The sequence below is a fragment of the Marmota marmota genome, unplaced genomic scaffold (genome assembly GCF_001458135.2).
Source record: "Marmota marmota marmota unplaced genomic scaffold, marMar, whole genome shotgun sequence".
NCBI classification, from domain to species: Eukaryota; Metazoa; Chordata; class Mammalia; order Rodentia; family Sciuridae; genus Marmota; species Marmota marmota.
The window spans coordinates 40,179,610-40,204,700 of NW_025999990.1; the positions used below are offsets into that span (position 1 = coordinate 40,179,610).

At 34.4% G+C, this 25,091-nt stretch overlaps 1 protein-coding gene across 9 annotated transcripts in view; it reads left to right on the plus strand.

Annotated features, from left to right (window-relative positions):
• Positions 1-25,091, plus strand: part of Osbpl1a (oxysterol binding protein like 1A) — a 204,914-nt gene that overhangs the window by 48,107 nt on the left and 131,716 nt on the right. For 4 of the 9 annotated variants that reach the window (XM_048806415.1, XM_048806414.1, XM_048806416.1 and 1 more), the window contains 8 exons: positions 2,569-2,652; positions 4,035-4,096; positions 4,195-4,239; positions 7,685-7,758; positions 7,859-7,922; positions 13,095-13,193; positions 14,339-14,461; positions 20,976-21,057. In XM_048806415.1, the coding sequence (XP_048662372.1) occupies positions 2,569-2,652; positions 4,035-4,096; positions 4,195-4,239; positions 7,685-7,758; positions 7,859-7,922; positions 13,095-13,193; positions 14,339-14,461; positions 20,976-21,057 (633 nt within the window). The remainder of the gene's footprint in view (positions 1-2,568; positions 2,653-4,034; positions 4,097-4,194; positions 4,240-7,684; positions 7,759-7,858; positions 7,923-13,094; positions 13,194-14,338; positions 14,462-20,975; positions 21,058-25,091) is intronic. The other 5 variants (XM_015482471.2, XM_048806420.1, XM_048806422.1 and 2 more) reach the window with 3 other exon arrangements.

Sequence of the window (25,091 nt, forward strand, 5' to 3'; positions counted from 1 at the left end):
TGGGAAAGGCAGCGGAGCACAACAGACACTAGTATGGCAATATGTAAATCAATGGATGTGTAACTGATGTGATTCTGCAATCTGTGTATGGGGTGAAGGTGGGAGTTCATAACCCACTTGAATCAAAGTGTGGAATATGATATGTCAAGAAATTTGTAATGTTTTGAACAACCCACAATAAAAAATTAAAAAAAAGAAGAGAAACATTAAAAAAAAAAAAAAGAATCTGCTAGAGCAGGATGTGCTGGGGAGCAGTAGGTGATATCAGAGGATGATGAGGGGCTTGGTCCTTTACAAGTATGGGTTAGGGTTTTGAACATGAAAATTGATATGCGTCCCACATTGCTAATCATTTTATATCCTTATCAAGTAATCTCTCCTTTTCCATTAATGTCATATCTTTCTCATACATTTTAAGAATTTAACTTCTTCAATCAATAATGTGAAGAGATAGCCCACAGGTATACCCAGTGGACTTAAAATCAGCATACTATAGTGACACTGCCAATTCACAATAGCTAAACTGTGGAACCAACCTAGATGCCCTTCAGTAGATGAATGGATAAAGCAACAGTGGTATATATACAAAATAGAATATTATTCAACATTAAAAGAGAATCAAATTATGGCATTTGCACGCAAGTGGATGGATTTTGAGAATATCATGCTAAGCGAAGTAAGCCAATCCCCCAAAACCAAAGGTTGAATGCTCTCTCTGATAAGTGGATGCTGATCCACAATGGGTGCAGGGGTATGGGATGGATGGGGAAACTTTGGGCAAAGGAGAGGAAGGGAAGAGGTGGGGGAATGAGCGCAGGAAAGATGGTGGAATGAGATGGACATCATTACCTACGTACATGTATCACTGCACATATGGTGCGACTCTACATCATGCACAACCAGAGAAATGAAAAGTTCTGCTCCATTTGTGTAAAAGTGAGTTAAAATGCATTCTGCTGTCATGTATAACTAGTTAGAACAAATAAATAAAATGTTTGAAAGTTAAAAAAATTTCTTTTTATGCCCTGTTTTCTTTAATTGTCTCTTCCTTTGCCAGTATTACATTTAAAAAATATTTTTTGTTGTAGATGGACACAATATTTTTATTTATTTATTTTCATGTGGTGCTGAGGATTAAACCCAGTGCTTCACACATGCTAGGCAAGCACTCTACTGCTGAGCTACAATCTCAGCCCCAGTATTCTACTTTTAATGATTGTTTTAATGTCTGGAAAGTTTTCCCCTTATTCCTTTTTTTTAAAATAAATTTCTCCTTTATTTATATGAGGTGCTAAGAATCTAACCCAGTGTGTCACACATGCCAGGCAAGTGTGCTGCTGCTGAGCCCCACTCTCTTACTTTATTTTTTAGGATCTTCTTTGACCTTCTTATTTGTTTATTCTTTTAGGTTCCTGAAAAACTTTCTGAAAAAGTTGGGATTTAATTAAAATTGTATTCTGTGGAAATTCATTTGGAGAGAAATGGAATCTATTGAATTTTCCCATTAAGGGACAAATATATATCATGAAAGTTTAAAATATTCCATCTTTTTTACTTATCTCAGTCAATAAGAAATATACATTTTTGAAATGATTGGTTATGGAGCTCATATAGGTAGCGAAGTTATTTTGCTTAATTCAAATTATATTTCATTGTGTTCTTATTGTATGTCAGGTACTTTAGACATTGAGTATAGAAATGAGGCTCTGTCATGGGATTTCATCTACTTAGCAGGAGTTCAGAATTTATTTTTGGTATTAGGACAGAATTTTATGATATAAATCATATTATCTTCTTTCCCTCTGCCTAAAGGAATGGTTTCTCAAAAGTGCCCTAAGGTAGAGTGAAAGTAACACTGAATTGCAGACCTTTATAAGTCATCTTTCTATTTGGTAGTTAGAAAAACTAGACTGATTATTTTCTTGGTTAATGTTTAAAAATATTTTTTCCTCACAAAGAAATAGTTTTTATCAGTTCCAGTTTTATACATTAGCAGTTCTATAAATTGACTCTAAAGTAAATCCCAAACCCATATGCTTCTCTATATTAAGACCATCTCTTTGAATTCTGAATGTCTAGTCCAAACCACCACTGCCTTTGACCAGCATTATTGGAGTCACCACTAGTCTCTGATTTTTCTCTTACTCATGTGTATAAGCCATTTTCCACCCAGCCTCTACAATGACCTTTTAAAAAATATTGTGATGGAGATTCTTAAAACTTAAAAACTAGAATAGTATAATTAATTGATATGTGCCTCATTCTCCTTCAGGAATTCTCAGTAATGGTTTCTCTCCTTATATCTTGTCCCACAACCTGGATTATTTTAAGGCAGTTCCAGATAGTATGCCATTTCATCTGTAAATATTTCAGTGTGTCAAATATAGCTAAGCACTCCTTTAAAAATTACATGATGGTAGTACAACTCTGAACATATTAAAAACTATTTAATTGTGTACCTTTAATTAGTAAATTGTATGGTATGTGAATTTGTATCAGAGTTACTAACAGAAGCACAATAGCATCCTATTAATATGGTAATTTCTTTTTAAAATATTTATTTTTTAGTTGTAGTTGGACACAATACCTTTATTTTATTTACTTATTTTTATGTGGTGCTGAGGATCGAAACCAGGGCTTCATGTGTTCTAGGTGAGCGCTCTACTGCTGACCCACAACCCCAGCCTGGTAATTTCTTAACATTATGAAATAGCTCAAACTCACTTTGACAGTTTAAACATAAGTCAGATCATCTTACTCTTTTATTCAAAACGCTGTGGTGGCTTTCTGTCATATTTAGATTAAAACTCTGTTTTTTTATACTGTCTCACAAATGTCTGGCATGTAAAGCCCTTGTATGGTATAGCCTTTCTAACTTGATCTCTTGCCCACTAATTCATTTCTGCCTCCCTGAAGTCCTTTGCATTAGCTCTTCTCTTTGCTGGAATGCCTTTCCACTCTGTTTTCATGAGGCTCACTCCTTTTCTGTATAAATATCCCTTCCTAGGAAGGTCTTCCCAGGTGAGTCCCTCAACCTCCAATCTAAAATATCCCATCCAGTCTGTCAAATCTGTCATTTAAAAAATCTTGGCATAATATAGTTCATTGCCTGATATGTCTTTTTAAATCACTAACATTCTTTCCTTATTTCTGTTCTTTTCCTATCCTCCTATCCCATTTTTGTTTAATGTTCACTGCTGAATCCCCAGTGCCTACAGTGGCGATTGACACATAATAGACTCTCTTGAAAAGAAATGTGCGATGTGTGATGGCATATGTCTATAATCCCAGTAATTTGGGAGGCTTAGACAGGAGGATCTCAAGTTCAAGTCTGCCTCAGCAACTTAGTGAGGCCCTAAGCAACTTAGCAAGACCTTGTCCTAAAATTTTAAAAAATAAAATAAAAAGGGATAGAGAGATGGCTCAGTGGTTAAGCACCCCTGTGTTCAATCCCTAGTACTTTCCCTCACCACAAAAAAGAAAGAAATGTATACAAAAAGTTGCCAATACATGTCAAGTGTTTGCAATTTATAAAAGGGCTACGTAATGATTTAAGTTTATACAATGTTTAAATAACTAAATTATAATCTGTTCATATTGTTTTAAACTATGTGTAACTTTAATTTTTTTTAATTTTTTACTGGTGGGATTCATTGTTACATATTCATACATGCACAATATAATTTGGTATATTATAAATACATTATAAATAAATATAACAATATAATTTGGTAGATTGTGGTAATTTGTTACAGCAATCTTGGAAAATGGTGATTTAAGACCAAAAAGCTTGACAGATCTCAGAGTGTTCTGAGGTTAATCTGATTTGCTGGGTTAGTAGCTGCTAAAAATGAGACCCTAAAGAATTGAGATGGCAACTTCCCATAGGTGATTGTTTTGCAGAGGAGAGTAGGGTGGTAGAAATGGGGTAGTGTAATTGATGGAAGAATGAAGATGCTTCAATTGCAGTTGCAGCATCAATTTTATAGTACAATTGAGCTCATTGTGGCTTTTTCCCCTTGTATTTTATACAGAACAGAAACCTCTTGACCTTGCCCAGGGTGCTGAGATGAAACATATTCTTGTTGGTAACAAGGTATGTAATAATGGGTTAAATGTACATAATAATTTTAGAATTTTTTCTAAAATATTGAAATATATAGATGCATTTTTAACAAAACGTATTTTTGATAGGTCATCTACAAAACTTTGAAACGATATGAAGGTCCTCTCTGGAAGGTAAGTTCATATGGCTTTTTAAATTTCCTCCTCCATTGATGCACCTTCGCCTCCAACTCCATTTCCGGATCTATTGCTTTATTGCTCTTCCTTTTTAGTTTCCAGACCTCATTCTGCTATGGGGAGTCCTCTTTTGCTCCATGCTCACTATGTCAGGGGCTCTCCAGTAGAAACATTGGGTTTCAGGAATTTAGTGAAGGAAAGGTGTTTGTGGCCTCAAAAGGAAGATGTCAGAGAGAAAGGACAGGAGAGCCTAGGGGACCTGGCACCACTGGGAGGGCAAGCCACAAGGGACAGGTGGTCTTGAAAAAGATGTGGGGGTCTCTCTTGAGACAGCAGGAGAATAGACAGGGGGCAGTCTGTGAAGAAGAGATCTGAGGGTTCCATTATAATTGCTTTTATTTTCTCATTGAAGAGAGAATCAACATGATTGGCTATAATACTGAGTTGATATGAGGGTTGGGAGTTCGAAAAGTCAATGTTAATGTGAGTCTTACCGAGTTGTTTCAGAGATTGAATTTTGTCCCCTGATATTTGTCTTCAACTCTGGAAAACTTCCTTACAGATGAGGTATAGAATATATTGATTGTTACATGTCCATACTTTATTGCCACCTATGGGTAACTCATCAATTTACTTGATGTTGTCCCTTAACAGGAACCAGTTAACATCTTTACAAGTGAGGAGGATCTCTGTAACTTTTATGTCCCCACTGCCCCCTCTTTATGTCACAGGACATAAAATGAGACCACCAGTAAACATCTATAGTTAAAGCTGACCTAGATTAAACTCCTTAAAATGGTGGCATCAGTGTCTTTTCTTTTTTCTTTTTGGTACTAGGGATGCTCCACTACTGAGCTACATCAACAGCTGTTTTTTGTTTTTTTTTAGTTTTAGAAAATTTTTTAAAAATTTGAGGCAGGGTCTTGCTAAGTTGCTGAGGCCGGCCTTGAACTTGAAATCCCCCTGCTTTAGCCTCCCAAATTGCTGGGATTACAGGCCACTGCCATTGCACCTGATGTGTCAGTGTATTTTCAAATCCAAAATGGCCAATCTCCTTCTTTCACATTGCTGCTTGTGAAAGTTGCTGCTCAGATTCTAAGGATCAAATTGTTTTGGGCATATCTACTAGGATGACTATAAAACAAAACAACAAAAATGGAAAAGAACAAGTTTAGATAAGGATGTGAAGAAGTTGGAACCCTTGTCCACTGGTGGGAATGTCCAATGGTGCAGACACTGTGGAAAACAGCTTCACAGTTCCTCCAAAAATTAAACAGAATTTTCATATGACCAGAAATTCCACTCATGGCTATGTGCTAAAGGAATTTCAAAGAGGAATTCAAACTTAATTGTGTGCAAATGTTCATCACAGCATTATTCACAATAACCCAAAGGTGGCAACCGCTTAAGTCTATCAGTAATCGAATTGAGAACACAAAATGTGGTAAATGCATACAATGAAATATTACCAAGTCTTAAAAAGGAATGAAATTCTGAGCCGGGTATGGTGGTGCACTCCTGTAATCCCAGTAGTTTTGGAGGCAGGAGGATTGTGAGTTCAAAGCCAGCACAGCAAAAGCAAGGTTGCTAAGCAACTCAGTGAGACCCTGTGTCTAAATAAAATACGAAATAGGGCTGGGGATGTGGCTCAGTGGTGGAGAGTGCCCCTGAATTCAATCCCTGGTACCAAAAAATAAAAAAAAAAAAAATAAATGAAAAACTGATGTGGGTGCTTTGGCTCTCGCCTGTAATCTCAGCTGCTTGGGAGGCTGAGGCAGGAGGATCCCAAGTTTAAGGTCAGCCTCAGCAACCTGGCAAGACTCTGTCTCAAAATAAAACATGAAAAGGTCTTGGAACTGGGGATATAGCTCAGTGGTTAAGCTCCCCCGGTTCAATCCCTGATACCAAAAAAAAAAAAAAAAAATTCATTTCTCTTAAAAACTTTTCAGTCATTTCTGAAGTACAGCTGGTTCTTGATTAACTAGATTGATTTGCCCTTTTTCAGCTTTATATGGAAAGGATTTGTATTCAGTAGGAACAATACTTTGGATTTTGCTCTTTTTCTGGGCTGCTGGGGCATTGGTGACATGCTGCAGCTCCTAGTCATCTTTGTGATTATGAGGGGAAGCAAGCAAGACTATACTGGGTGCTGTGTTGCCAGAAGTTTTGGAAACTGTGTTTGTTGTTTTTTAAATTTTTTTATTTATTTATTTTTTTGCAGAGTTGGAGATCAAACCCAGGGCCTTGCCCATGCTAGCTATACACTCTGCCCCTGAGCTATGACTTCAGCATGTTTTGTTTTTTGAATCCCATTGTTACTACAAAATGCCCATCTCTGTGTGTACATGAGATATTTAATACTTTATTATAAAATGGGCTTTGTAGTAAATTATATTGCCCAACCGAAGGTTAATGAAAATGTTCTGAGCATATTTAAGGTGGGCTTAGCTAAGCTGTGATATTGGGGTAGGTTATGTGTATTAAGTGTCATGTCCCCCACCCCCACCCCGTGTGTGTGTGTGTGTGTGTGTGTGTGTGTGTGTGTGTGTTTTGCTGGGGATGGAATCCTGGGCCCTGCACATATTGGGCAAGTGCTCTGCCATTGAGCTATACCCCTAGCCCTTAAATGTATTTTTGACTTTACAGTATTTTTAACTTGTGGTAGACTTATTGGGCTATAAGTTCATTGTAAGTTGAGGAGCATCTGTATATGTGATTTGGTAATTCTTGTGTCTTAAAATGTAAGTGATTTTTTACACTTTGGACTTCAAGTAGCTTCACCTGATTGTTATCAATTGCTTTATTTTGTTTTGATGGTCTAATACTTTTAGGTGATTAAGAATCTACAAAAAAGGAATTGGAAGAGTACTTTTTTCTCACTAAACTATAGAATTACAGTATTATTTTTGTTATGAACATCAAACCCATGGAGGACTTGGGAAGAATTATATTTGAATCATTACAGGGTTCCCACATGAAATTCTTTTGGTTCTAAAAACTTCTTTGTGCTTAGGAATTACTTTTAGGATGAACCACATTATAGCACATAATTTCTTTTACAGTTGCAAGCAATCCTTTTATATATTTATGTTCATGTGTACTTATATAAAATTAGGATATTTTTTTCTATTAGACATTTATAAACAACTTTGAGGAAATTGTTTTTGAAGTGCACAGCTGGTATATTTTCATAAATATTCCTGACCAGTAACCATTAATGTACTCCTCATTGATTTCACCAGTGTAGCATTTCTTCTGTTCCTGTCACCCTGAAGTGTTATGTTTTTGTTACTACACTTAGTACCTCAGTTCATGTTTGAACGTTTTTTAATGTTCTGTACTACTGTCTGGATGAAGACTCAGACAAAACTGTTAGAACCTAATTACTTTTTATCAGTCAAGTATGTGTCAGCTTGGGAAATCTTTGTCATTTCTCCTTTAGAGTTCAAGATTTTTTGGCTGGAGATTATTCTGGGTAGTGTTGGAACATGGAGTCCTTTCATGGTATAGGAAACAGTAAGTATTATAATCTTTACACTTATTAACTTTCAGTATATAAATTTAAAACCTTACATTTTTTCACTTATCTCTTGCTTTTATCTTGATTATTTTGAAGGCCTGATGCAGTCCATAATATTTATCGCCAGGGATGCAAACACCTCACTCAAGCAGTATGTACGGTAAGATGAGATATGCATCTTTTGCACATACTGTGAAATCAGTTCCACAAATGATTGCCCCAAACTGTAAAATCTTGAGATTCTATGCAATGGCCTCGAAAGTGCTTGTATGTATTTAATTTGAGAAAAATTAAAGATGTGAAATCTGTTTTGGAAAAAAAATGTATATAATCAGCTTTTATCTCCACATATTGTGATGTGAAAAATGGGTGATCCAAAAACATCTATGTAGAGCTTTTAACATTTGGTGGGTGTGGGTGTCTTCATGAATCTAGATAAATCTAGATGCTAGAAGGTTTTTTTTTGTATTAAAGAAGAATTAAAAGCCTGTGTCAAAATCAGCAGTCTTAGGTTCTCTCTATTCACTTCCAGCTGTTTTACTAGCCACGAGAATAAGCAGGTTTTCCTCTTTAGAGACTGATCTGTCTAAAGCCCAGACATACTTTCTTGTTTCTGGCTTTAAGTCCATTAGGGTTGCCAGCATTACCATAGCAGTCTGTCTGTCTATCATACCACCTGCCTTTCTCTGTGCAAACTCTCTCAGGACCAGTGGGACTCCCTTGGTGGGATGAGTGTGGCTTGTTTCTAGCTTAGTCCCCTACAGTACACCCTGGAGGTCCAAGAACCTGGCCCCTTCAGTGCCCTCACACCCCAACCTCCTTTGACATGAAACCAGAGAGCCAGTGAACCTCTGTAATCTTATCCATCTAATGTTTTTTTCCTTCTGTTGGTGAAATCTCTTCTGTTCCTGCCCTCGATTCATCTATTTAATGCAAAGGTTTTTATTCAGTAGGGTCCTTTATTCTCATTCTTACATTTTTTGCATAAGTTAACTCTGTACTTTTTAAATTTCTTGGCCTTTAGCTTCAGTGGAATTGATTATGTTATGCCATGTTATGTCTCACTTTGTTTAAAACTTTCTGTTTTTTTGTATAATTGTCTGATAAAGCCAACATCTGTGAATCATAAATCAGTGCAAGCTAATGGGCATTCAATTGAGTGACTTCGATAAAGCAGACTCTACCCTCTTTCCAGTTTCCTTAGAAGCTTAGATTATTGAGATCTTTTTTTCTTATGTCGGAGTGTATAACTATAAATTACTTTTATAAAAATTGTGGGGCTAGGAATGTAGCTCAATGGTAGAGCATTTGCCTCATGCAGAAAGACCTGGGTTCAATCCCCAAAATTAAAAAAAAAATTGTAAAATGCACATAATGTAGAACTTAATTGTTTTTGAGTGTATAGCTTAGTGGCATTAAGTATGCTTACATTGTTGTGATGCTGTGAACATCATCCATTCCACAGAACTGATGCTATATCCATTAAACACTAATGCCTGTAGCCATCCCCACACACATACTCTGCGAAGCCTCTGGCAGCCACCATTCTGCTTTCTATCTCTATGATTCTGACTACTCTAGATATCTCATGTAAGTGAAATCATACAATATATGTTCTTTTATGATGGGCTTATTCCACTGAACATAATGTCCATAAGATTCAAATACAGTCTCATTGGGGTTGAGACTTCGATATATGTGTTCAGTGGAGACAAACTCAGTCCCCCTAAGTAATTACCGCAATCACTTCAGCTCTCACATGGTCACATGGTACAATCATTAATTGCTTAAGGACTGGAGATACATTCTGAGTAATGTCTCTTTGGGTGATTGTATCATTGTGAACATCACGGGGTGTGTTTACACGAACCAAGATTGTTGCATCACTGGCCATATAGTCTTTTGGGACCATCATCATATCCTGTTGCTGATTGATACTTCATTATGTGGTACATGACTGTGTCTTTTCAATCTTTTACATCTATTTGTGTCTTTGAATCTAAAGCCTATCTTTTGTTGGTAGTATATAGTGGTTTCTTCTATTTTAATCTAATGATCTCTGCCTTGTGATTAGAATGTTTAATGAATTTACACTTAATGCGGTTATTGATATGGCTGGATTTATATTTACTGTTTTGTTATTACTACGTTTATGCTTTTCTGCTCTTCGGTTTCTTCAGATTAGAAATATTATTGGTGTACCACTTTTTAATTTTACTGTATTTATTTTATAACTACTATGTTATTTGAAATCAGTTGATGAAAATATGTTTATACTCTTTATAAAAATCACTTGTGCAGTTACCTTTACCCGTGCTCTTTATTTCTTGCTTGGGGTCATTTTCAGCCTAACAGACCTCCTTTACACTTTCATGTAAGGTGTGCCTGTTCACAGCAAGGAATTCTGTTTTTATTTATTTTCTCTTTGTTTCAGAACACCAGTTTTGCAAGACAGAAGTTTTCTTTTAGCACTTGGAATTTTTTTCCCCCTTCCTACCTCTGGCCTCTATTGTTTCTCATTTGATGAGTCATTTTATTTATTGCTACTTTTCAGATTTTCTCTGTCTTTCAGCAATTTGGCTAAGATCTTTCTAAGTGTAAATCTCTCTGGACTTAACATATAGAGAATTATTAAGCTTCTTGGGAATATAGATTTAACATTTTCATCAAACTTGGGAAATTTTCAACATTTTTGCTTCAGAGATATTTTCAACCTCTTCTTTCCATGATCTTCTGTGATTCCAGTTGATTATTAGTACACATAACAACCTATAGTTTTCTGAGTTAGTGTTTATTATTTTTTTCCATTCTGTTCTTCAGATTGATCTATCTTCTACTTTAGTGATTCTTTTTTTTTTGCCATCTCAAATCTTCTGTTGATTCTCTTAGTGAACTCTTCATTTCAATTATTTGTGACTTTCAACTTTAGGATTTCTATTTGGTTCTTTTTTATAACTTGTTTCTATTGATGCTTCCTATTTGATAACTTATTGTATTGCCTTGTCCAGTTTGTTAAAAATATACTTATTTATTTATTTCTGTATTGGGGATTGAACCCAGTAGTGCTTTACCCCTGAGCCACATCCCCAGCCCTTTTTATTTTTTATTTTGAGTCAGGGTCTCACTAAGTTTCTCAGAGTCTTGCTAAGTTGCTAAGGCTGGCCTCAAACTTGCTATCTTCCTGACTCAACCTCTCAAGTTATTGGGAATACAGGTGTGTACCACCATGTCTGGCTATTTTTTTTAAAGCATATTTTTAAGAGATTTTAAATTTCTGGCTCATTTGTGAGTTTTTTGCTTGTCCCCAAAAGTAAGTGGACCTCATATGCTGTGATGTTGGCCTTTCCTGATTGCTGCTGAGGTAGTTTTTTGTTTTGGTAAGAGGGATTGAATGCATGGTGCTTAACCACTGAGCAACATCCTCAGCCTTTTTAAAATTTTGAGACAGGGTATTGCCAAGTTGCTTAGGGCCTCACTAAATGGCTGAAGCTGACTTTGAATTTGTGATCCTCCTGCCTCAGCCTCCTAAACTGCTAGGATTATAGGCATGTGCCACCACACCCAGTTGTTTTTCAGTTTTTAGCTGGCTGTTATGTCAGTTGCTGAGAGAGGTGTTAAAATCTCCAACTATACTTGTGGAATTGCAAATTTCTTGCCCTGTTATGGATCAGACTCATATTTATGATTGTTTTCTTAATTGACATTATACATTAGTCATCTTTATCCCTTATAACACTTTTTGTTTCAAAATCTTATTTTGTCTGATATTAATATGACCACTCTGGCCTAATTGTTTGCAATAACGTCTCTTATTCTATCCATTTACTTTGAGCCAATCTGTATTTTTATATTTATTTTTCTGTGTCTTATAGATAATATACATTTTGGTTTATATTGTCCATTCTGACATATTTTGCTTTTTTAAAAATAAGAACAGCTTATTTTTTTAAATATCTTTATTTATTTTTATGTGGTGCTGAGGATCATACCCAGTGTCTCACACGTTCGAGGCTAGCGCTTTACCACTGAGCCACAACCCCAGCCCTAAATTCTGCTTTTTAATTAGATTTTCTTTTGTAACTGTGTTCTAATTTCTTGCTTCCTCATTTTTCAGCTAATTTTGGATTGTATCCTTAATATTATCAATGATAAGCTCTGGAGATTCTGGATTCTGATTTTTTTTGTTGAATGTTTTCTCCTTTGTGTTAGCTAGTCTTTTTCTTGCCTCAGCAGTTCCAGTGCAAGTTTGGGTAGGCTGTTTTTGTATGAGCTGCTTTAAATCTTTTCCTGCATGTGTGGTTTATGGATGAGTTAGAGATATGAAGAGATACATCCTGCCTCTCTCTTGGGGGATTCTCTTTCTTTCTCTAGTGTTTGCAGTTCCAGCTTGTTTTATTAATTCCCAAAGAAAGAAAAACTGGTTGTTCCACAGAAAAACTGGTTGTTCCACATGTACTCTTGTTGCTTCACATAACACAGGAACTTCACTTAGCCAGGAGAAACACCATGTGGGGGTGGGGAGAGACTAATTTCCATAGCTTCTCATTCCTTTTCCTCCAAGAGTTTGTGTTCCTTATTAGTCTGTTAGTGGTTGGTCACAGTTTCTTTATGTGGTTGCTTTTTGTTGTGTGTCTAAGGGGGTGGGGGTTACAAAATGCTTTTGTAGTTGTTTTGTGCAGGGAGGGAGGCAGTTACTTATAGGGTCTAGAAGCAGAAGTCTTCTCTTTTCCATTCTTAAATATCCTTCTTCTTTTCCAGCTCTTACATTTAAAAATTCTTCCTAATTTCTTCTATCCTCTTTCCCTTCCCCTTCTTTAACAATGTTATCTAACTACTCATTCTTTTACATTCAGCTTAAACATTTTCTACACTCAGTACAAACAAAACATTCAAGAGAGTGCATGAAGAAGAAATTGGAGCTGTAGTATATAGAGGATTTTACAGCCCAAATGCCTACCAGGTTATACTTAACAGAAAGAATAGAACTAAAGCTACATACCCAATGAACTATAAATATTTATCTTGAGGAGGGGCTGGGATTGTGGCTCAACAGTAGAGCACTTGTCTAGCACATGCAAGGCCCTGGATTCGATCCTCAGTGCCACATAAAAATAAATAAATAAAGTTCTAAAAAATATTTACCTTGAGGAATTAAGAGTGAGAAAGACAGATTTGATGAAGCTACAGTGCATTTGATACACCTAATGTATCAGTATTTTCCACAATTTTTGTTAGTGTTTTAAATTGTTCAATTGGATGTTATTAAGCCACATTAATACTTTAAATATTATGTATGCACGAATGAATGTTGTCTTACTGATTTCTTTACAAGGTGAAATCCACTGATAGCTGCCTCTTCTTTATTAAATGCTTCGATGACACTATTCATGGCTTCAGGGTTCCTAAGAATAGCCTAAAGCAATCAAGAGAGGTAATTTTATGGGTTAATTTATTTCTCATAAAACATGGTGTTTAAAGATGAGTGAAAATATAGATTCAATATTAATATCTAAGATGTTGATTATAGTTTTAACGGGAACAGTTACATGAAGCTTCAAAAACTTGGCTTATGATGAATTAGTTCTTTTTTCAACATGTATCTGTAGATATTTTCTATTAATAATTTATCATTTTGATTCTTTGAATTGAGGGGCTGCTAGTGACTTTGAAACAAAGATTAAATGATTATTTAATATACCCCTTAATTTATAAGTGGGAAAACGGAAGAATATAGGATTAAGGGTATTTCCCAAGGCCATGCAATGTATGAATCATAGAACATGGACTACAGCCATGTGTTCTGAGACTAATTACAGTATAGACTACGTTGTGGTTAGTTGACCAATAATACAGGAGAAAATTGGAATTCTCCTGATTGAAATTCATGGTATATCATTTAATAAAAAGTCTGTATTCTTTCAAATCAAAGCAGTGTTGATAGATCTTTTTTTAAAAAAAATTTCTTTTGGTAAATCCTATAAAGAATTAAAAGAACCTGTTTTCCAAAGTAGTTAACTTGGGCCCTGCAAAGAGTTTTAAACAATCCAATCCATGACTGCCTCAACATTTCATAAAATGGTAAGATTTGACCCTAAGTAATACTATAAAAAAACAGACATGTATTATAGGACAAACATTCTTTTTGTAAAATCAAGCTTTAAAAAAAAATATTGTAAGTTAAGGCATAAGGGCAATTGTTGGCTACCTCAAAATGATCTTAGTTTCTTGTACTTATAGTTTGATAAGATAGTAAAGTTGGGCTCCATTATTAGGTAATAACTTACAGTGCTAAGAACCTGTTATTCTAAGTTTAAAAATCACTTATTATTTAATTTCTGTAATGTATTTGAGTATTAGTGAATATGTAAACTTATAGATGATATTTTAAAATATATATTGGGAAAATTTTTTAACCAGACATGTCATGGATAAGAGATAGCATCATTTGAATTTTGAGCCATAATATTTATTTCCTTCATGTAAATTTCATGCTTTACATATCATCGACATGCAATCTCTATACTCTTTGGAGTAAAAATGCCTTTCACTTTAATTTAAATCCTTGGATTATTTCAGAACTGGCTGGAAGCAATTGAAGAGCATTCTGCTTATAGCACTCACTACTGTTCCCAGGACCAGTTGACTGATGATGAAGAAGAGGATGCAGTTTCTGCTGTAGACTTGAAGGAGTCCTTAGAGGTAAACCGAACATAATCTCACGTTTATAGCTGTCATGCAGGTTTTAATCAAGAATTAGTTTTTATTAAAAGGTGACGTTTTGAAATTATGATGTCTGACAACAGTGGAAATAGTATTGCTTTTTAGTTTTATTCTATTGGTGATTATGTCTTTGTCTTGGTGATACTATAAAATGTCTCTATAAATATGCTGTATGGATGTGGACCTGTACCTAGACCTATCTATTTTAAACTCTACATGGCTGTAATTAGACTCCTGTTCTATTTAAAATCTGCTGCCAGTAGAGGGAGCATGCAGAGCTTGACTTGCTGCCCTTTATGACTTCACTGCTTATTTTAGAGTTTAGATAATGCAATCATAGTGACACATTTCTTGGTCAGTAGTTTCATTCAAAACCACTTGTAATCTGTAACTTCATTGCTTAAAGGTAAGGTCAGGTGTCAGTAATGAATGGAGAGGCCCTCGTCTGAAGTGATATCAATGCCTTATCCATTGAGGAATATCCGAATATATAATTAAAATAAAATAGGTTTGTTTTTGGCAGTGGGGGGAGGGACATCAATTTTATGACTATACCTTTTAAATGCACCTTGTTTATCAAAGAATGGGAATTGGGTGTGGAAGAACTAAAACTACGAAAGGATGATCAATTTCAACCTAAATGATTATGTTAAAGCATATGACTTTTCCTACTAAATTTAATCAGAACATAAATTAAATGATTAAATGAGGGCTGGTGATATAGCTTAGAGCACTTGTCTCCGATATGCAAGGTTCTAGGGTTCAACCCCTAGTACCTCTACCCACACACAGAGGGGGGGAAAAAAAAGCTTATGAGTATGAATTAAATGGATTAGTTGTGGGATTTGAATGTTTATAGATCAACAACTCTAATGAAACTAAGTTTGCTAACACCTGCAGATTATTATTGATATGAGCCTGTAACCCTAAATATAAAAAGGATTTTTGAATCTTAAAATTTGTGTTGGAACATTAGAGAATTCAGGCTCTTCCATGTTTTGTTGAAGTCATTTTGTAGAATTTGTTGACAATTGCTCTACCAATGCTACCTCTGTTTTAAAACCTAGGGTGTATTGTGAAAACTATAAACATAATTCTCAGATCAGTGAACTTTGCGAAAAATATTGACTAGAGCATTTACAATAACACCAACAACATTAAAACTGGGAAAACAAGGCTTAAATATAGCCAAAATCATGTTACACAAGTAAAATATAAAACTGAATTAAGTACTTTAAAATTTATTTGGTATTCCCTAAGTGAAAAGAAATCCTTCCCTATTTATCTCCCCTTAATATGAGGTATATGATTAAACCTGGAAGGATTTACAAAGCATACCAATATCTTTTCCAAGATTATGGTAATTTTAAGATCTTTTTAATGGAAGCTACAAATAAAATAAAAGCATACTAACTTGCATACCATTAAAAACTTTTTTATTTGGTTGTACTGGGGATTGAATTGAGGGGTGCGCTGTCACTGGATAACACCATAACCTCCCCTTTTAAACATTTGAGGACAGGGTCTTGCTAAGTTACACAGAGGCTAGCCTTGAACTTTAAAGATTTATGCCTCTGCCTCCCAGATAACTAGGATTACAGCAGAGCACCACCACACATGGCCCATTAAAAAACTTTTAAGATTTATTCTTTAGGACTTTTCAAATTATGAAAATTTGAACTTATCAACCTCAACTATACTTTGTATTTTATTTCTTATTTAAATATTTTGTTTATATGTGAACTTCAAAACTATGAAAATTTTGCCTTATGGTGTGTATAGGACATACCTGAAGTCAGTGAGAATTTTAGACAGTGTTAAGCACTTTCATGTTTTGCAGACTAACGTATCTCTATCCAACTATGAATGCTAACTCTGTATACCCTGATTCTGCCTCAGCATCTGGAGGCTGGTTTAAAATAGGTGTAATCTCATATGCTTTTGAAATGTGTTGAATCGTAACTTGTAGTATCCTGCCTTGAGGATGTCTTTGATTCTTAAATTAAGTTACAAGGAAATTTGGAAGCCAGTTTTAGGAACAGATCTATTCTTGGTGGGTATAGATATTCTAAAAGAAATTTGTTACTCTAGAATTGGAATACATTTTTATTGTTCTTTAGTTATACATGACAGTAGAATGAATTTTGGCATATCAAAATACATGGAGAATAACTTCCCATTTTCATGGTTATACATGATGTGGAGTTACATTGGTCATGTATTCATATAGGAACATAGGAAAGTTATGTCCAATTCATTCTATTGTCTTTCTTATTCCCGTCTCCTCTCCCTACCTTTCATTCCCCTTCATCTAATCCAATGAACTCTGTCCACCCCTGCAATATGAGTTAGCATCTGCATATCAGATCATTTGGCCTTTGGTCTTTTGGGATTGACTTATTTTGCTTAGCACAATAGTCTCCAGTTCTATTCATTTACTGGCAAATGTCATAATTTTATTCTTTATGGCTTAGTAATATCCCATTGTGTATATGTACCATATTTTCTTTATCCATTTATCTGTTGAAGGGCACTTAGGTTTGTTCCATTGCTTAGCTATTGTGAATTGAGCTGCTATAAACATTGATGTGGCCACATTACTATAGTATGCAATTTTAAGTAGGAAAGGAATACTTTATAATTATCTGAATTAATTATAATTACAAAACTGATGGTATTTCCTTGATATTAATAAGTAGACTTAAAAGAAATTTGGGGGAAAATGTTCATACTGAAAATGTGACGTATTTTATATTTTTCATCTTCCCAAACTGAGGAACTCAAGAAAGTTGAAAAGTTGAACATTTTCTGTAAGCCCTGTGATTCCCGTTGCCTTCAGGTTAGGCCTTAAGGAAAAAAGCCTAAGACAAAGCATAGACACATTGGCCTTTTAATGATAACTTAATGGCATCTTGAAAATATTTCATAAAAAAAAATTGGAAGAGAAAGTCAAACGTAAATATTGGTATAGAACTGCATATTAACAGTTCCTATGAGACATTCATGGCTGTTAACATTTAGATTAATTAAAATTAAACTAAAAATTTAGTTTCTTCTTTTAAATAGTTACATTTCAAGTGCTCAGTAGCCTCATGTGGCTACCAACATATAGATAGTGTTTCTGTCATTATAGGAAGTTCTAATGGGAGTACTGGGATAGGCTCTTGGATACTTGTAGCAAAATGAGGGTTTTATTGAGGATATCTTTATGGTATAGGATCTGAACTGCATTTGTATTATAAGTTAGGAGATAACGTTAAATTTTAACCAAATGAAAAAGTAATATAAAACTTTCCTTGTTTAAGAATAAATGATTCCTAACTAAATTGAATATGCAGAAAGATATATGTGCATCAACATGAGACTGATAAAGATTAATACATATGCACATGAGTAAGATATATAAAGTGCAAAGGGCAAGGTATAAGATGGTGTATCAAATATGCTACTAATATATTAGGAGAGAAAAACAGCAGGATGTACATACATCTATTTGTGTAGGCCTAAAGTAGCCCTGGTAAGATGAGAAATTAGCCTTTGGTGCCTTGAGGCTAGGAATGGGGCAAAAGAGGCTCTAGGACTGGCAGTCAGGTATTGGAGGGGAAGTATTTTTTCTTTCTACATTTTAAATTTTTGTGTAAATATCTACTGCAAAATAAAACATCAAGGAAATTTACAGAGCAGGACCACAATAACCACCAGGTCAGAAAGAATGTGTGAGGCTTGACAACAAGGGAAGATGGAATATGCTGTTAGCTTTGAAGAGGATTTGGCAGGACTTAAAGACAGATGACTGTTTTCTTCTAAGACGAAAGTTATCAGGACTCTATACTCTATTGAAAGTTTGAATTAATATTATTGAGGTATAATATTATACAGTAAAATGAATTCATTTTATGTCTTTAGTTTGATATATTTTGACAAATGTATACACCCTGTATAACTACTACTACTATCAAGATTGAGAACATTTTTATCACCTCAAAATTCCTGCACTTCCATATCCAAGATGATGTCCTAGAAACTTTAAATGTCTGACAGTTAAAATACTGTCAGATGCATCTCAGGCAACCACCAATCTGCTGATACTGACGTAGCACCAGTGTCATTATGGCATTGTCAGTGTTCCTGTTCTAGAATTCTGTGAGAATGGAATCATACAGTATATGTGCTTCAGTGTCTGTCTTCTTTAACCTCCTGTACTGTTGTCTGTATTATTGCTGGATAGAAGGTAATCTGCTTCTGTTCTTTTTTTAACCAAATGTGGATTTTCTGTTGCAAATAATCTGGAATTAATTACCGTTCTCTTACTTCATCCACTCCTCTCTAGCCAACTACTACATTTGAATACTATTTGAGCTGCCATGTAGGTGAGAACAAGGTAGTTTAACATCAGCTTAAGTCAAGCAAAACCAATAGCTAAAGTCTTATGTGGACAAAGGTTGTAATAGGAGACCTGTGTTGTCAGCGTGGCTCACCTGGGGTACCTTCTATTCCTCTGGGCCTCCATGGGATGTGATCCTTGATCTGTGTGCTGTGCCCAGAATCCTTGGGGAAAGTTAAAATACTGTCAGCTTTCAGTATTAGAACATTTTTCACAGTGGGATCTCATTTATGTAGAATAAGTAAATAAAAATTAAAAAGAGCCCCTGACATAACATGAATAGCATAGAAATCAGGAATGAGAACTGTCCCAGACTCTACAAAGCATTTGTAAGCATTACATTATATGAGTAGATATTTAGGATTTTATAATATAACCAGCAACTACTGAGGGGAAATGATAAAAAACTGAGAATGTCATATTTTGTTACATTAATCACCTCTCCATTCTTTTTTAGTATCAGTTAAATGGCACTAAATTGTTTAGAAGGCACATGTATGCCTGGCTCAACACAGTTATGTGTAGTTGGCTCTTCTCCAGCCGACCTACTACATGCCTTTTTAAACAAAGCAAAAAATCTTTGATCCAGGAAACTATTTTTTTTTTTAAATTGTCAGATACACTAAGGAAAGGTAAATGTATTTGAATGTGGTGCTGTGGAGGACGTTTCCTGCCTTTTAATTATAACCTTAGAGTCACAGTCATTGCTTACTTTTGTGTGTCAAGACAACTTTCACCATAGAAAGGAAAAGAGAAAACAGTAGTGTTGAGTTGCACATGAGCAGGAATGTTAAATATGTATAGAGTAAGAGCAACGATTTTCTGTTAATAAGTCATGAGTAATACATTTGGTTGCAGTGCATGTTTCCAGACTGACTTTTCTCCTTTTTGAACCTGTATTCACATGTATCTGAAAAAAATTATCAGACATATCAATTTAGGTTTTATGATATTCTAAATTATGTTGTATAGGTGTTCCTCCTCTCCAAAGAAAGAAAAAAAATACAAATTATTTTTAGGTGTTGTTAGAACTCTCAAAGAATTATATAAACTTAAAAGAAAACATTGCCTGTCAGTAATATGGTACCATGAATAATTCTATTGAGATGGAGCTGAGCTTCATAAGTACTAAAAAATTTAAAAGGTGAAATAGGAGAAAAGGGTGCTTACCTGTGTCACCTTGGCATGTTGAGCTATGGTAGTTTTGATTTTGGGTGGGCAAAATGCTTTCTCATAGGCCAGTTGAAATTAGAGTACAAAGGAGGGAAGTGTCAGAAGGCTAAATATATTGCTCTGCCCACTACAGTGTCATTCTAAAATTTATAAAGTAAAAATTCTCAGAATAAAATTTTGATTGTCATAACCAAGCAGATTTACAATTATAATTTTTTGGCTTATTCTTCCCACATCTTTAAAGGGAAACTATATATAAAACTAACTACAAAATGACATTGTTTCCTCTTGTACTTTAAATCTGTACTAAGATGTGATATCCTTTATATCATAAAATTCTATATTTGTTTTGAGATCTAATTGCATAGAACTTTCAAATTATAAGAAAGAGTATTTTCAGTGATTGATTTTACCCTATTTTCATAAGCTTCGACTTACTAAGAAAATGTCCTCATTGGTCTGATTTTGTGGGGGCAGTATGTATTAGATTGCTGGATGAAAGTCAGCTGGTGGTTTCCAAGTGGCAGGACCATCTGGATTTTTTTTTTTTTTCTTTTAAGAAAAACAGTTTTCAAAATATATTCCTGAAGGATGCATTTTATAATTTCTTGATGAATTTAAGCAGACTGATTATAAGTTAATAAATCAGAAAAATCTAACTCCTCATGTATCCTTGGCGTAACAAAGATAGTAGTGTTAATTAATTTAGTTGTATATACCTACATGAGAGATGTTGAATGTGTTTAGAATTAAGAAATATTTATTCTATAATTGATTTAACATTATATTCAGTTTCTAAGGAAATTTTCTCTCATTGTTTTCTTTGAAGCTTAATAGTGTTATCAAACTACAAATGAAAGTTTTGATAGAAACATTAAACATAAGTAATATAAAAATCCTTTATTGATTTGTCTTAATTTTCTTTTTGTTTTCTAGAAAGCACAAGCATGTCAACAGAGACTAGATAGGGAAATTTCCAACTTTCTCAAAATGATTATGGAGTATGACATAGCTAAAGGTAAAAACAACATTACCAAAAATATCACTCTTTTAATTCAACCCATTTTTATAGGTATTTCCCCTTTATGGTTTTGTTTGTACATTTTAGACGATTTTGGGGTTTGAATTCAGAATTATGTTTGATAAACTATTTTATAATTTTAAAAAGGATGTTCAAAAATATCTACTCCTTGAAGATGCTTGCTGTATAGATTAATACTGATTTTATTCTTTTAAGAAAGATAAAATAATTTAAGTGAACATTTTGAGGTCTTTAAATTTATTTTGGCAACATAATAAGGATTCTGCTTGTGAATACCAGAAGACTTGGGTTTTGGAGTCAGACTGTCTTAGGTTGGAGTCCTTACTCTGCCACTTACTAGGTGTTACTTTGAACAGTACACTTAATTTCTCTGAGCCTCTTTTCTCCCATCCTTACAATAAAGGGATTAGTTCTTTTCAGTCTTGGCCTTTTATAATTCTGTATATGTTTATATGAACTTGTCTATATGATTATTAATCTTTCAATAGGAACTTTTTAATGTCTTCAGTCTGCATTATTTATGAATTATCAAGAATTAACTGTAGATAGCTTAAAATCAAGCTTAAATATTGAGAAGAAATTGCTTATGATTAAAAAATTATCATGGTTTTTAAACTCATAACAGTTGCTTTATAATTGACTTAGTTACTTGGGTTTTTGACGATCGATTTTTAATCATGAATTAGTTTCTCTCAATGGAATCCTAGTTTGTATGTTCCCAGGAAATGTGAAGAAATGTTAATATTAGAATAAACTGAGCATAATTCTATATTTGTCCATATGTACTTTAGGCATTCCTTTACTTCAACTCAGCAAACATGTTGTATTGCTTTTTATTTTTTTTTAACATTTATTTTTATCTGGGATAGCTTTGGTAAAGACAACAGTTAAAGTCATTTTGATTATTAACTTCAGGCTGGAATATTGTATTAGCACAATTCAGTTCTTAATGTACTTTTAAAATAGTTAACAGCTTCATTAGATATAATTCACTTAACAAAATATGAATTTTGTTTTTTGAATGTGGTACTGTGGAGGATGTTTCCTATCCTTTTAATTATAACCTTAGAGTCACAGTCATTGCTTACTTTTGTGGGTCTAGACAACTTTCACCACAGTAAATGTACATGTAAAGTGTACAATTTGTTGTTTCTTAGTATATTCGGAATCATGCAATTATGACTGTCATTGAGCTTTTAAAATGTCATCTTCACCAAGAATCATTGAAAGGAAGAAAAGGATGGTAATGACATTTAAAAGATGTAAAAAAAAAAAAAATCCAGAGTGAGATGAAATATAAAGATTTATTCATTTAACTTGGACTAGAGCAAAAAAATATCAGAACTATAACCAAACTAAGTTTAAAAACAAAACAAAACAACAAAAAAAACCTTTTAGTCAGGGGAAGGGATGTGGCTCAATGGTAGAGTATTTGCCTACCATGTGTGAGGCCCTGGGTTTAATTGTCAGCACAGCAAAACAAACAAAAACCTTTAGTCAAATTTCTTTGGTTCAGTTTACCTCTATGAGATGATGGTATTCGTGTCTGTAATACTGATGACTGAGCAATACAATTTGGAATAACTGATAAGAAATCAACATAGTGTAAGGATATGTATAATATTCAATACTAGGAGAGATTTTTTATTTTCCTAAGTGTCTTCTCAAAAACTGTGATATGACAAGCCTATTTTATATGTCTACAATAAAATTCAGTGGGCTAAGGTGCTCAATAAATATCTGATGAAGGAGTTAAAAAATATTTGTCTTCTTCACAACTATGAGCACTTTCTGAAAGATCAATGCAGATGAGTAGAACGTCTTTTTAAATATATGTATAAACAGTAAATACATAGGGTTAAGATAATTTCAGAAATGAAATTGGAGAGTTTAAGGTAATGAAGACTATAATAATGCCAAGGGTTTGTACAGAATAATCTTGTATTCAGTGTTTTATTAAAGGAAACTGGTACAAATTCTTAGCTAGTCTGTCAAAGACTTTTCAAGATGAAAACCAAAATGTTTGTGGACAGAATTCAGATGTTGTGGTTGTAAATATCAGCAAAATTATATTAGCTTTGACACTTAGATCCCCTTCTTATTCAAATTTCTACTGTTACTAGTTCAATTTGGTATCTCCTTAAACCGACTTTATGACACCAGCCTACCCTTTGGTCTCCCTGTCTTTGGGACTCCCTCTGTATTTTATCCTTGCAAGTTAAATCAGTAGATCTTAAGGGATTCTTCTGAACCACGTTCTGTGAAGAGTTGGATTTTTATTGTCAGTTTAATTTTACAAAGGTTCTTTGTGATCATCATCATCATCATTGTCATCATAATTTTTGACATGAGATCTCACTATGTTGCCCAGGCTGGCCTCAAACTCCTGGGCTCAAGCCATACTCCTGCTTCAGGCTTCCATGCAACTATGACTAGAGCATGCTGCTACATTTGGCTCATGATTTTTTTTTTCATCTGTTGAAAATCTTTTATAGATCCTTGCAACTATAGAATAAAACATGAACTCTTTATTCTGGCATTTAAGGACTTTCATGGTCTAGTCACCTAAAATTGGGTCATCTGAAATTTTCAATTTTTTTCCCAATTTTTCTTTCCCATGACCCCTTTAGAAAAAACCTTTGACCAAACACAAGCTTTGGTTAGTGTCTTTGGTGGGAAATGTCCTTTACTGAAATACTTTCATGTTTATGAATAGACCTTAAACCTAATTTCTATTGAGTGCATGTCAGAGTTTATGTATCTGACATTGGCAACACATAATTCAAGTTTCAGAGAATTCAGTATTAAAATGTCTACTGTTTTATCTTTACCAAAAGCCTGGTCACAAAAATAAAATAACCTAATGAAACTTTTGTAAGTGCTCCTAAAGGCCATGTTATCAGTCTGTTTTTCTATACATGCCTGAATTTACCCTTATGTGGTTTTGACTATTATAAATATGTTGTGCATTTATATTTGATCCCATCACTATGTTACCCTATATTCTTAGAAGTAGGATTAGTGGATGAAAGTGTTTAACATTTTGAGCTTGCGATACGCATAGCTAAATCAATTTCCAAAAGTTGGTTCTTTACATGCCAACTTTAATGCACATACTTTATTGTATGTTATTAAATGTGTATTATGAATGCCTGATTAAGGAAATTGAAATTATTTTAGTTATCTAAAAGAAAAATTTTAAATGAAAAGCACAACTATTCAATCTACTTAAAACTTTTTCTCGAAATCCTAGGCTTTGAGGGAACAGACTAATCACCACCTTCACTGGCTCAAGTCACCATTGTGTTTCATGTGGATTATTAAAACAACCTCCCAAGTGGACCTGATTCTATGTGCCTCTACAGAGGCAAGTAGAGAGATTTTTCTGAACATTCATGGATTTGCCACTTTTACTTAAAATGTCCAGTGGCTTCCTGATTGTCTCATTTGGTGTGAAAGACAAAGTCCTTCTAATGACCTGCTGAGCCTTCTAGGGCTCAGGGCTAGGGCTATAGTTCAGTGGCAGAGTGCTTGCCTAGCATGCATGCATGAGGCACTGGGTTTGATCCTCAGCACCACATAAAAATAAATAAAATGAAGACATTGTATCCATCTACAACTACAAAAAAAATTTTTAAAAAATTCTCTTCAGCCCTTAAACATGTCTGGTCTTCTTTGCCAGGGCCCTTACTGATACCTCCTTCCCTAAAATTTCAACTCCTCTCAACACTTGCTCTCCCTCTACCTTGCTTTATTTTGTTCTGTGTCACCTCTCAGATTGTGTGTGTGTGTAGTTGTCTGCCCTCCCCCACTAAGAGAGAAGGCAGGGATTTTGTCTTCACTCTCCAGCATCTAAACAGTGCCTGGCGCACATGATGGTGCTTACTCATGGACAAGCTCTCTGGCTCTCATGTGCATGGGTGAAGGAAATGAGTGACCTACTTACCTACCTTATAAATTTATAACATTTCTCTCAGACTCAGAAATGGTGATTTTTTTTTTTTTTTTTT